At 42.7% G+C, this 14,081-nt stretch overlaps 1 protein-coding gene across 1 annotated transcript in view; it reads left to right on the top strand.

The window, feature by feature from the left end:
* eif2b3 (eukaryotic translation initiation factor 2B, subunit 3 gamma) overlaps window positions 1–13,506 on the top strand; it is a 32,984-nt gene extending 19,478 nt beyond the window's left edge. The window contains exons 7-12 of the mRNA XM_080478462.1: window positions 2,570–2,706; window positions 3,448–3,638; window positions 3,841–3,903; window positions 4,010–4,158; window positions 8,435–8,538; window positions 13,245–13,506. Coding sequence (XP_080334588.1) covers window positions 2,570–2,706; window positions 3,448–3,638; window positions 3,841–3,903; window positions 4,010–4,158; window positions 8,435–8,538; window positions 13,245–13,297 — 697 coding nt within the window. The 3' untranslated portion in view covers window positions 13,298–13,506. The remainder of the gene's footprint in view (window positions 1–2,569; window positions 2,707–3,447; window positions 3,639–3,840; window positions 3,904–4,009; window positions 4,159–8,434; window positions 8,539–13,244) is intronic.
* The last annotated feature ends 575 nt before the right edge of the window (window positions 13,507–14,081 follow it).

Below are 14,081 nucleotides of genomic sequence, written 5' to 3'. Positions count from 1 at the left end.
ACTATGTGCCACTCAGGCAGCCTGTAAGGCCTTTAGCCTCTGAAGTGTAACATGGGGACAGGGAGCTGCCCACAGTCCTTCATCCAGGGATGAAGGGAGTGTGTGATACAAGCAGGTATTTGTTCTTCTCAGTCAGGTTATTTCAGTTGAGAAATATTGACAGCTGAACCATAATAACGGCAGCGACGTGCCTCAATATTTGGTTTGAATCACAGTGCAGGACATGTGGATTACAATGACACAAGTAGTCTTTCTTAACATATATTTGTTAACCGCGGCTCAGTTTCAATTGACAATCATGGTTCTTTACTTAAGTATAATTAAATTGGTTTGGAGGAGCTTAATGCTAATTCTAGGATTTGGATGAAGCATACTTTCCGATAATACTTGGACATTAAGTAAAACCTTGGGGCTTTCATTTAATGATTTAAAGTTCCTGGTACAAGTCCCATTGGGTGTGTTCAAATATGCGTTTTCTATTTTATTTGTGGAAAATCTGAGTCTAAAGTATGAGTAGATTCAAATGGGCTTTACATCTAATGTAGGCATATAAATCCATCCATGCAGCCATCTTCTATAGCACTTTATCCAACTCGGGGTCACCAGGTTCTGGAGGGGGTCCCAGCTAGCTGTGGGTGAGGGCAGAGTACACCCTGAACAGGTCATAGGGTAAACACACAGTCACACACACTGATATTGACACTGGCCGAGAAATTAGAGCCAGTCCGTCTCAAATACATGTTTTTGAAGTTTGGGAGGAAACTGGATTAACTGGAGAAAATTCAGGCACAGGGAGAGTTTCACTACACCACTGAGGCACATAAGTATGATTTTGAATGAACAAATCAGAAACCATCATTCTGTCTCTTTAAGAGAGAATGCGATAAAAGTCAGTCTTGCACGTGTAAGGACAACATGCAAACTCCAGACAAAAATGTTGCTCCACACATCCCTCATATTGACAAGATGCTGACAACATGTAGTAGGTGTGTATCCTCTTCTTTTCATTGTAACAACTTTCTTGGCCTTTATTGAAGCGTTCTGGCTTAGTGAGTAACACCTCACTAAAGTGTCATGTATGCTTGGTTACACCGATAATAGATCCACATGCACCCTACAAAGGTCTGATTTCTCAAGCATGGCAGCGATGACACGTGTCCTCTGAAAGTGTATGAAAGAAATTGTCTCCAAAAAGTGATTGCCAGGCTCCAAATGACATAGTGCAAGTTCAGTCTTACCCATTAATCTGAATTCTTCATGAAAGTGTGTCCTCGCTGAACTCATTTCAGACATCAAATTCAAAGCCAACCATGTAAACCTCCTGACTTATCTTCTTAGAACATTTTGTGAAAGCACCCTTAAATATGGCAACGTGCAATCGAGATGTAGAAATGAATCTTACATCACTGCATGAGCCATTGCACTCTCTCCTCCGCTGTGTATCATCTCTCTTGTTAGATGACTCATTTCTTTCTTCGGCTCTTTTCTCGGACTTTCCTTTCAGGACTCCTCTCTGCCTCTCTTCCTTTCTCCTCTGTGGTCTTTCTTCGCCTCTTGCTCAAGGAACGAAATAGACAGAGTAACTGTTGTTTTTCTCCTGTCATTCACATGGAAATTCTAATCTCCCTTTAAAAGAAAGTAAGAAGAGGGCAAGTGTGGGGTGGGGAGTTGGTGTGTGGGGGGTGTGGGGGGGGGATGGCGAGCAGGAACACCGAGCAAAGCGCAGTGCCAAGCGGAGGAAACTTAAAGATAGTACCTCATGTTTCAGGTTCACCTGCTAGGGTTTTCAAAAAGACCTCAGAATTCTGTTTCTTATATTTACAAGATGCCCAGTCAAGAAAACTCCATTATATCTATTATTTGAATCGCATATTATCATTTTTTATGGTTATTTCTGCATATACAGACAGTGTCTTCAAACATATTGATGGCACAGAAAGAGCATTTGACCTCCTGTAATTATTACACAAGTATCAGTATTATATCAGTATTATGTTAGTATAAGTATTATATGTACACATTTGGCCCCAAAAATCCAACATTAAACTAAAATAAAACCTTCAAAATATCTCAAGTACATAAAAAATATGCATGGGGGTCATCTAGATTTGTCATATATTTTCGTCTTGTCTTAATATTAATGTTTTATTCTTTTTTTTTTTTTTGTCTTAGTATCTTCTCTTGTCTTGTCATCTCATCGTCACTCTATTTCCCCTCATCGTTGTATCATGTCTTATCATCTTGTCCTATCTCGTATTAGAGTTTGATCTCCTCTCAGCAGCTTGTCCTTTCTTTTCGTCGCAGCGTCGTTCCTCAGCGTTTGGTCACGTCTGATTTTGTTTTGTCTGAAGTTTTTCTTCTCTTCCCATTTTGCTCGACCGGATTTGGTTACATTTGTATTATATAATCTTGATGTCGTAGAATCCCTTATTTACTACATAGTGTTTTGTGTACATGGCCTCAATTAGTTTGTGAAGTTAACACTCCATTAGCTTAAGGACTAAATCAAAGATCAAACATCTGCAACATGTTGAGATCTTGTTTAATCTTTACTCTTCCCATGTCCTAGGTCCATTTCCTCAATCCGTGGCGAATTGGTCCCATATTTGGTGCGCAAGCAGTTTTCCAAAACATCCAACAGTCAGAAAATGAAAGACGATGTGGAGGATCAAACCCAGATGAAGAATGATGGCTCTACAAACCATGGTTGGTGTTCGAACAGAACAACACAACATCAAACATTCAATACTGAAGGAAAACAGGATTTAGAAACGCTGGCCAGCAGCACAGCAGAGCCTTTTTCAAACATTGCGAAATTTGTTTTTGGTAGATCACTTTTTTTGTTAGAAGAACAATCCTTTTTCACAATAAGCCATGTTTTGTCGCAAAGTTTGTTTTTTAGTTCTTTCTAATGAGCTACACTTTTACAGAACCTGCATTTGTGGGATGAACATTAGAGCTCAATATATGAGGTTGAGCCCATAAATGATTTTATCAAATCTTCTCTATAAGTGCCAAACACCTAATTCTGGAATAATTTGCTTTGAGCTTCAGGTATCTAAAGGTGATCAGGGCCCTGCCACAGTGACATCAGTTGACATCCAACAATAATTTAGCAAAGATTGATCTGTATTGTTGTTAAGGTCCAATATAAAGATGAAAGTTTCTTTTGCGATTTCAGGAAAAATGACTATGAATGATGATGAAGTTACATATAAACCAAATGACCCATCTTTGATATTATTGTACCTTAGATGTGATTCCAATACCCCATTAACTCCTAATATAGTCATCTAGGCTTGTTTTTTCCTGAAATCAATACCGACTTAAAAGACATGACACCACTGACGGAGGATAAATTCCCAACGGCACTTTTGTTTTCTGTCCTCCTCTAATCACCAAAACTGTCTCTTTCTGTCTCTCTTCATGCTTCTTTACATCCTCCAGAGATCCTCATCTCCTCACGGGACGAGCCTCTCCTCCAGTTGGCCCAGGAGCGCTCCTGTTGGAACGACCACCACGGAGACATGAGCGAGGCTTACCACGGTGGAAAGCTGCGATGCTACGTTCACATCATGGACCAGGGCCTGTGCTACCGTGTTAATACTCTCGCTGCTTACATAGACGCAAACCGACTGGTGAGGCAAATATAAACCTGCTCCACTCAAGTTTTCTTGGCCACAATTTCTTTTTACTTTGAAACCGTAAATTAAACACAAAGAATCGTGGTCACATTTGTTTTGGGCCTGTTTGAAATGGGGGAAAAAAAGGTTGCTCTGATGTAATCACTCTATTAGTTTTGAATTGGATCTTTTTTGCTGCCTTGTCATTTCCTACCAGGCTCCAAAGCTGTTTGAGGAACCAGCAGTTCACCCATCTGCTGTCATTTCTGAGAGATGTCAGGTGGGAATAATCCTAATGCTTTAACCTCTTCATGAGTATCTCATCATCTTTTTTTCTGAACTCCCTCAAAGTCTTTTATTATTGTCGCCTCGTCTTCTGTTCTCAGATGGGATCAGACAGCATCATCGGAGCTCTTTGTCAGATAGCAGATAAAACCTCCATTAAAAGATCCACTCTTGGAAACTCCACCGCGGTAAAAGAAAAGGTCAAAGTCGCCAACTCCATCATCATGCATGGGGTCACCATCGAGGAAGGGTGAGAACACACACATCTGTACACACACATTAGGAACACAGTACATATATGAAGTGAACACTTTCATATAAGCTCCCGTAAATATACATGTTAATGTGGCGCATGTTGAGATTATCATGCTTGCTTGAAGAGTTTAGTTGGTCGATATGTTCTACGAGGATGACTGAGAACTCACCCTGCAATATGTTAATTAATTTTCACGGTTTGAAACACAATAGGATTTATGTGATTTAGCGGTCACATTCACCAATACCAGTTTCAAATCTATAGCCTTTACACATCCATGCTAAGTAGGAACCAGATAAATGGTTAGTGTTCACCTCACTCTCATGAAGAAAAAAAGGATGCGCTCAGAAAGAAAAGAGTTACTTCAAAATATATAAATAATAAAAGAGACCAGCAAGTTCCAGTTTTGCTTTATTCCAGGGTAACATGCTGTGATGGTGAGAAAGTAGCATTTAAAACTTTAAATAATCAGCTTGGATGCAGGTTTGTTCTTCACCTGTGGGGACCAGTCTGCAAAACACTGACTCCAGTGTGTTCATGAATACCAGACTCACTGTTAATGTTTTTTATTACCTTATTTTTGTTTTACTTTACTCATAATTTCATTTGTCTCTACTTGGCCAAATATTTTTTCCACGAGAAGTCAATTTCTAATTTCAGAAAACTGTAGTTCACCTTAAGTATCATCATACTGTTAGTTACTTGACTTGTGTGGTGCACATCAGTCAGCTACAATAAATTTATTTGATTTAAAAAAAAAAAAAAAAAAATACATTTTTGTTCAGACTTGAAATGTATTTATTCATAGCATTGATACTCACCTGTTTATTGTGTTTGCCTCCATTTGTTGATGTTATCACCAAACAATGAAGGTATGTCGAACAATCGTTCACTCCATTTGGATTTCTTGGTGATCCATTGTGCAAATACATTGGGTGTGTGTGTGTGCGTGTGTGTGTGTGTGTGTGTGTGTGTGTGTGTGTGTGTGTGTGTGTGTGTGTGTGTGTGTGTGTGTGTGTGTGTGTGTGTGTGTGTGTGTGTGTGTGTGTGTGTGTGTGTGTGTGTGTGTGTGTGTGTGTGTGTGTGTGTGTGTGTGTGTGTGTGTGTGTGTGTGTGTGTGTGACTGTGAGATGCTCGTGTGTGTCCGTTGATAGGAGGTGTAACAGGTTTTGTTTTCTGTGCTCTGTGAGGTCAAACAGGGATCGCTGAGTTAACAATGCATCTATTGGTGTGCAACCAGCCAGAGACCAGTTCCAAACAAACACAGAGTCGGTGAAGTGAAACACACCACATCCATATATTTCATTTAGCACCTAATTTACTCACCAATACCCGGTTTCCCACTGGTTGAAGAATTTATGGAATGGCGTCCTCTATTAGAGAGTCGAGGAGCTCTGGAATGATTGTGTGAGTCATCCAGATCGGAGTAATCAAGTACCAGTATTTTACTTTTTTTTTTTTTTTGGGTGGTGGTGGTGGGGGGGTAAAAAGGTTACATGATTGATTAGAATAATTGGCTCATTAGTTAGTGACACTTCTTCACGTCTGCAAACGTCAACCCAGTTTCCTGTTTGTATGTGAGGGTGTTAATCATGGGCTCGTTGCTTTTTCTGGTTGTTTGATGATCACATAAGCTCCGGAATTCTCACTGTGAAGCTCAATTACTAAAGAATGCACTTAAAAGTCTGTTTCAACTTAACTCTCATCTTATCCAAACATATCAGACAGATTATGGAAGTACGACTTGACTTTACAGGACAAATAATCCCAGTGATACAGCGTTGCAGTACATCAAAGTTTGATCTCCTCTGCAACCGTAGCTACTGTAGAATTAGCATGTAGATTGATCTGTTCGGTCTCTTAGCCAGAGATCCTGCTGGTAAGAGACTCATCTTGGCCTCAAGTCTGGATTTTAATGCACTCATTCATAGGCTCTTTTTCTTTCTTTCTTTTTTCTCCTCAATTTCTTACTCCTCCCTCTCGTTTCTCTTCGCCATGGCCTCAACACCATCTCCCTTCTCTTTCTGCCTCTCTCGCCATCTCTTCTTAAGCCTTTCAGGGACCCCGGCCAGCCGGCATGGGGACCCTCATCATGCCCATGTAGGTGCACGCACAAAGGCATGAAAGAATGAGGGAGAAGGGAGAAGGGAAGAAAGAAGCGAGAGGGAAAGCAAGCTCGCACGCAAGAAAAGAAAGAAATTGCAATTCTTTCTTTTCTTGCTTTGAGGACATAAGAAGGAAGGAGAAAGAAGGAAAGAAAGAGCTAGTATGAGGGGATTAGCAGACCCCAGCCATGTCGCAGAAACCCCTCGCAATTCTGGTCTCTTTGTTTGGAGCTGACCAGAGCTTGTTGACAAAGCGCTGCGTGTTTGGGAAGGGGGATAGTAGGGGTCAACTTTATGGGGGGGGGGGGCGTTGGCACAGGAGGTGGGGGTTGACGTGTGTGTGTGTGTGTGTGTGTGTGTGTGTGTGTGTGTGTGTGTGTGTGTGTGTGTGTGATCAAGAGGGAGGAGGGGGGGGGGGGGGGGGGGGTCATGGCAAGGAGGAGCCCTGGTGTTAGTAATTAGTGGTGTTTCAGCTCCAAGGCTTCTTTGGTGGTCTCTCTTGCTCTCTCTCTCTCTCTCTAATGTTACAAAACTCTGAATCTTGTAATCTCCCATCACCAGCTACCACCACCACCACCTCCTAGGTAGTCACTTAAACACACACACACACACACACACACACACACACACACACACACACACACACACACACACACACGCACACACTCCTTTCTCACTCAAGGCCAAACCACCTGAACAGAATGGGCCAATACAAACCTGTCTGTGTGTGAGGCGCGCAGGGCCAAGTGTGTGTGCGTCACTGCCTGGGCAAGACCAACATGTGCTCTCCACTGGGCTTCCCGAGCTACCGAAACACACACACACACACACACACACACACATCCTCTATCCCATGCACACATACGCATCCCTTCACAGTCAAGTCAGTGGACGACACACAAGACCGACTGTGTGTCTCTCTCCCAGAGTTTTATGGCAATGGTTTGGCTGAATGTGAGCCCGCACGGTGGGGTGGGCGCTGCCGGCTCAGGTGGGACTGCGGCACAGGGCCAACAGCGTCTCAACAAACACACACGACTGCGCACACAGCCCGGGCTGCCGTTGTTACTTTATATAAATGGTAATGGCCATGTCATTAGGTTCACTTGATTGGCTGTTTTCGGAGCAGGTGTGGGAATCCTGGATGGGGAAGCGAGGAAGCTTCCAGCAGCCGGCCATGGAGCGCTGCGCGTGTACTGGGCAGCTCCCAGTACTGCATGAATGATCTCTGCTGTGTATACTTGCCTGTTTGTGCGTACATAAGGGCCCAGAAAGCCAAGGACCAAGCTGAAAAATAATGTTTGAACACTTAATGAGCCACTGTTTCTGCCCTTTCAGGTGCATAAGATGTACGTATTCAGAACTGAAATATTCCTGACTTGCTGTGATTCATGGGACATTTTTAATAGTATAACCGAGGAGAACTTGTTTCAGTTAACGCTAAGGTAAAGCAGTTTGTAAGAGCTCAAAGAGACAATACAGACACTGTTTATAGGTTCAGACATTTCACTTTTAATAATCCTGCTCTCTCCCTGCACTTTTTAGTGGCACCAGCTTCAATCTAAATCTTAAAATGCTCAATATGAGGCAAAAAAGTCAGCGTTACATACAAACAGAAGGCAGCGTAACGTAACTAAAATCTGGAAAACCGGTGCCGCTGCAACAAAAGAGGCTTTGCCTTCACCACAGTTTGTTGCCTTCCTGTTTTCTTCATGACCAGTGCTCACGATACAACCAGACAGGAGCTTTGCACTCCTCTCACTGGTGGTGAGAGGAGTGTGAGGCCTCAATCTCCTCACATGGATCCAAAGAGGAGCCTGAAACGACAATCCGATCAGAACATCACTGTCATTGACGAAGCAAATGAAATCAACTATCACATTTTCTTTAAATCCAAAATAAATATCATTTAGTGTGCATGCAAAGGTCAGCTAAGAATATACAATGAAATGAAGTTCAAAAGGTATTTTACAATATAAACATTATTGCAGTACTGAAGGCTGAATCTTAGGATATTACAATTCATGGCATTGATGCTTTTACGTGAGGTGCATGTGAAAATCAAGTGCAAAGAAGAAACCTCAATTTAACACACGAATGAATTGATTTAAGTATAAATTATTTGTGAAATTGTACTTCATGTCCTGCATACGTGTGTTTTCCAGGTGTAACATTCAAGGTAGCGTAATCTGCAGCAACGCTGTTATTGGCAGAGGAGCCGACCTCAAATACTGCCTCGTGGGAAATGGGCAGCAGATCGACGCAGAAGGTGAGAAAACACACACACACACACACACACACGCACATTATGTTTGTATCGCATGTCCAATAAAATGTGTGACACTTATTAAATTTGTGGGAATCATCAAGTTGTGAGATGCTTTTCTTTATGTTTTAAATCTTTTGTTTTGACACTTTTATTGTGTGCTTATTAGAAAAGTGACGACAGCTAACCAAATGAAAAGAGGCTGAAATTACAGCCAAAACGAAGCGTTTCAACAGCAGCATGTTTTTCCCCCGCAGGGCATTTGCCTCCTAATACTGATCCGTTAAAGCAGAGAGTAAATAGAAACAGCATGAAAGTATTGCTATAAAAGAAATATTGAAAACAAATACAGGTATATACGACAAATGTGTACTGTGCAATGAAATTTCCACTGATTTGCATAGGAATGTGAGAAGTAAGTCCTCTGGCGTCAATCTCCAGAATTTATGAGCTCCTATTGAGAAACACAGCTCCAGGTCTCAGGTGAAAATGGGTTTACCGCTCGAATTAAGAAATATAAATAACACCAGCACGCCGTGGCCGCCGTCTTTGGCTCCATCTCGTCGAAAATGAAGCCTTAAGGATATTATCGTCCTTCCTCTAGTTCTAATTTGAACGTTCACACTCAAAACGTTGGAGCCAATTTTCTCAAAGTAAATTTAGAAGAGTGCCTTCAAGGCTAATTGGCCCAGAGGGTTCTGCCAAATATCAGACAACTTGTGTGGTATGAGAAAGAACCTGTATGATTAACTGTAACAGGCATTAACTGTAGGGTCCTCATCCAATCACAAGGTTGTGGGTTTGATCCCCATTTCACCCCGTCCACAAGTGTCCTTGAGCAAGACGCCGAACCCCAAATTGCTCTCAATGGAGGTCGAGCACCTTGCATCAAAGTAAATGTAATGTGATTACAATGAAACGCTACCTTTTATTCACTGCTCTTATAAAGTCATATTCATCCTGGTCACTGCTTTTTGGTTTTTTAATAATAATCTATTTAAATCAGACTTTTCTTTTGTTACAAGGCAACACAGTCACATGTTTGTTAGTTGAAAATATAAAAAAAGACCAAATAACAGTAACTCCATTTATGCAAGTACTTTTGTTGTTGTCTTCTGCACCTCCAGTAGATTTTTGTGGCTGACTCATTGAAGGTGTTAATGCATGTGTGTGGTATCCGTTTTTAGGTGCCAACTCGGAAAGTTTGGTTTTTTTCTCATCCTGAAGTCTGATTTGTCAGAGTTTTTTTTTTTTTTTTTTTTAATTTCTTAATCTCCTTGTCCCCAAAGTTAGCCGTGTGTGTGTGTGTGTGTGTGTGTGTGTGTGTGTGTGTGTGTGTGTGTGTGTGTGTGTGTGTGTGTGTGTGTGTGTGTGTGTGTGTGTGTGTGTGTGTGTGTGTGTGTGTGTGCGTGTGTGCGTGCGTGCGTGCGTGCGTGCGTGCGTGCGTGCGTGCGTGCGTGCGTGCGTGCGTGCGTGCGTGCGTGCGTGCGTGCGTGCGTGCGTGCGTGCGTGCGTGCGTGCGTGTGCGTGTGTCACATTGATCGAGAGGTTAGAGAGCAGGGCCAGAACAGGACCACCCGGAATTCAACAGCAGCAGCCTCCAGCCACACACACACGCACACACACACACACACACACACACTCGTATAGTGAAAGAGAGTGAGCAGACTGAGCAGCCTAATAGAGTGAACAACAGGGTGCTCTAAGTAACAACAGTGTGAATTTGAGCTAAACTCGGGTTAAAATGCAGGAAACAGTTGAGGCCTTTTGGAGAATCCAGTGGGCGACAAAACTCTTTCTGGCTTCAGATGTTTTTGCCAGATTTGCTTTTGCTTTCGGAGGAGAGTTGCAAACATTGGGTTATCGAACAATGGAAACCTGGACCGCATGTTGCATAATTGTTTTGATTCCACTGTCAAGCCACGGTTTGGTCGCACTGCAGCGTTTCTCTGTGGGAATATGAATCTCGACTGTCCCGTCTTCCTTATTTGACCTTTTCATACAGATTTGAGGACAACATACAGCAAACAGGATTCAGGATTATTCAGACAATCCAAAGTTCTTTTTTTGAGGGTTTTTCGTGAATATGTATATCAAACCTCTTTAAAGTCTCTTTATCCTAAAATTCACTGTGGACACAAATTATTTGCATTTTAAAATGATGAAAAAATAGCAAATAAAGCAGGAACCAAAGAGCATTTAAAGCATTTGAGGTGGTGTTGCAATTCTTCATCGCATTAACTTTTATGATATCAGCATGCGTGTAGTGATCAAGATCTATCATTACATTATCAGAGAACCCATGACAAATTAGAGACTCGTTGAGTTTTATGCAGGATGCCCTCTTCTGCAGCAATCTGTAATCAAACCCGGGTTCCTCAGACTCAAGGTCAAGATGTCCTGAGCAGGTCGGCCGTCCATCACAGGGCACAGAGAGACAGACGGTCACACACCAGCTTACAGCTCGGGGCAAGTTTCAGTCATCAGTAAACTTCAAACGTGGGTTTTTTGGGGGGATTGTGGAAGGAGACCAGGGCGCCACACAGACAAGCCCCCAAAACTCAGCTGGACTCAAACCGGAGACAAACTCACTGTGATGCAACAGGTCGAACCACTACACCACTGTGTGGCTCGGTCCGCCATTATGGTAATAAACAAAAAGATAAACGGTGCAGATTCCCTCTTTGTTTGGTTGAAGTCTGAACAATGTTTGTTTCATCCACTCAAAATGTAATTTACTTCTTTGAAATCTGCTTTTAAGATGTCTAATTGATTTTGAAGACCTCAAACATTATAGACATTAATATGTCAATAATAAGGCGCACCATGCAAGAAGGTAAACAACAACAAAAAAACCAAGAACACAGCTCATTACAAAGAAGAGTAATAGAATAATGGATTTAATACTTGAGAGGAGAATCTCCCTCTCCTCACTGTGACACTGACAGAAAGCACAGGACTGCCTCTCGCTGCCGGTCGAGCTGCTAAAGACATTACACTCCCACCTCACTGCTGAAGCTGTTAGCAGCCCTGGACCACCCTGACAGTCACACACACACACACACACACACACACACACACACACACACACACACACACACATCAGGTGTATATACTTAAAAGACACGCGCCTCCATGCCGCTGACAGACAAATACATACTTGCTTTCATACTGTTGATACAAAGAAAAGCCACTAACTTCCTCACATTGACTCTCTGATTGTCACTACACCCGTGTATACGTGTTGTTTTTAATATTCCTGCTAACATTGATCTCATCGTGAAATAATAGTCATTAGAAATGAATTTCCCTACCAGTTCTTATTACTCGGATCCCCGAAAGACTCCCGCCTCATCATCGTGCTTCCTTCCTCGTTTTAAACCCTCCGTAGTGCGTTCATTGACATGCCACATGAAGGATGTTTTAAAACTTGTAAGTCAATGCATCACTCCCCATCAATGTAGAGTAATTAGTTACCAAAAATGGTCACTCGCTCGATAAATGTTGACGAGTTGTGGAAGACCTGGAAATACATTAACATACGTCTACAAACTGGATTTCTTTCCCCACAAATCTTCTGGACCCTCATTGAGGAACCTTTCCTACCTTTCTCTCCTGTCCCTCCTGCCCGGCTGTCCTATACCACCCCCCAACACACACCCCCGACCCCACCCCCCCAACCTCACCACCCCCATTCTGAGCAGCAGATTCCTTCACACTAAAACCCGTCTGTGTGGATGGAACATAACTCCCTGCCACCGTTTGCTTTGGATCGGCACCGGGGCTCGGAGATGGAGGGGAAACGGGGATGCGAGGAGGAGGCGTCGCAGCAGTCGGGCTCTCCGGACGCTAAACTGGCCTAAAGTAGCAGATTCGGTTTTAGGACCGCTTCAGTTCGTTCCTCGTTGCTGTTGATCGGGTTGCAGTCGCAGTGGCCAAAGTCTCACCACAGTTAATGAATTCTGTCACAGATCTCCAGTATTGAAACGATCCTGCACGCACACGGGGCCTCTTAGCTGCTACTGGTGTCTTCATTCTGCCTGCTTGGAGCATCCAATCTGTAGAAACGTCCCACTTCCAAAGCTCCATTCCAAAAATAGTGGTCGACTCATCAATTATTAAGTATGAATGGAAGGGAAATCTGCTTTTACAAAATGTTCTTGCGTTCAGAGTCAAACAGTCTGTGATGGGACTGTGACTGAGTGTCTGTGATCAAGTCAAACATTAGATTTGCAGCATTTTTGCATGAAAAGTATCCAGCTGTCAGTCATGGAAGGGTTCATTTATTTCAATTCATAAATAAAAAGTGTTTAGAAACCTGCGTCGGTAATGTGAAGAAAGCTTTTCACTCATTTCATCTTGTGCTGAAACGTGGTAAACAAAACAGATCAAATCTGTTATTTTACCTGTTTTCATCATTAATATTATTAAGGTTTTGGTTTGGCCAATAAAAGTCGTCAAAGAGTAAATTGAAAGCAGGTGAAGATTTAATTTGTGCTTCAATTTAAAAAAAACAAAACTGTGATGGACTCGAGGCTGTTGGATGGTTGATTTAACATTGTTCCCTCAATTACCAAGCTGCTCAGGTCAAATGTGGCGTCATCATGTTTACTTTTATCACACATCGAAGACTTACTTTATCGGGTTTCACTCCCGGGATGAAGTTCATCTTTGGCGCTGATTTTCCTTTTTGTTTGTATTTCCTTCAGCTGAGTGGACGAACGAGGTCATCGTGGGGACGGACCAGCTGATGGAGATCTAGGAGGAATATCGTCTCTTTAACCAATCAGAGCAGAGGATGACTAACCCTCCTCCACCACCACTGAGCAGACTGACCATTCAGATGCCTGGACTCTGTTTGACAGTTGTACACTCTTATCCTCATAAGATTTCTTCTTTTTTTTTTTTGTACATTGTCTCCAAATAAACACAAGTCGGCCAAAAGCTACAAATCACTATGTGGTAAATATCTTTTTTCTTTTTGTGGTTTGATTTTTTTGTGTCACGCGGCGACGTGTCTCGTTTACCAGAAGCATTTTTGACTGACAGTCAGTCGTAGTACTCGTGTCACCACACCGGCTATTACCGGATCATTACTGTTTCCTAATAGTCGGACTCAATTACTTAATTTACGCAGCTCCAGGGGGAGGAGCACAAGCTCTTACACACTCCGGTCTTCATGGGTGTTTGCATATGCAACTGTGTGCAGCTGTGAAGAGCAGGGATGGAGGAGAGGAAAAAAAACAGTGGGAGAGGAGACCACAATGGTGTGTGTGTGTGTGTGGGGCGGGGGGGAGACGTTTATTTGTACACAAAAATGGTGTATATGTAGGGCCTGGACCACCCAGCTTGATCCTGTATCAGCGAACACGGAGAGGCACCCCGCCCTCACACACACTCATGAACGCAGCAGAGGGAGGAAGCCGACTCGCGCCTTCACTCTTCTCATCTCCCCTTCCCCTTCGCTGTCACCAGATTTATTGCTCTCCCTCAGTGGAGACTTATTTTTTTGCTATTTTTTTTCAATTACAGGTTTGAAGTTCCTC

The sequence above is a fragment of the Lipophrys pholis genome (genome assembly GCF_963383615.2).
Source record: "Lipophrys pholis genome assembly, chromosome: 1".
Taxonomy (NCBI): domain Eukaryota; kingdom Metazoa; phylum Chordata; class Actinopteri; order Blenniiformes; family Blenniidae; genus Lipophrys; species Lipophrys pholis.
Note: the sequence above shows the minus strand (reverse complement) of the source record. Positions and strands in the feature narration are given on the sequence as shown.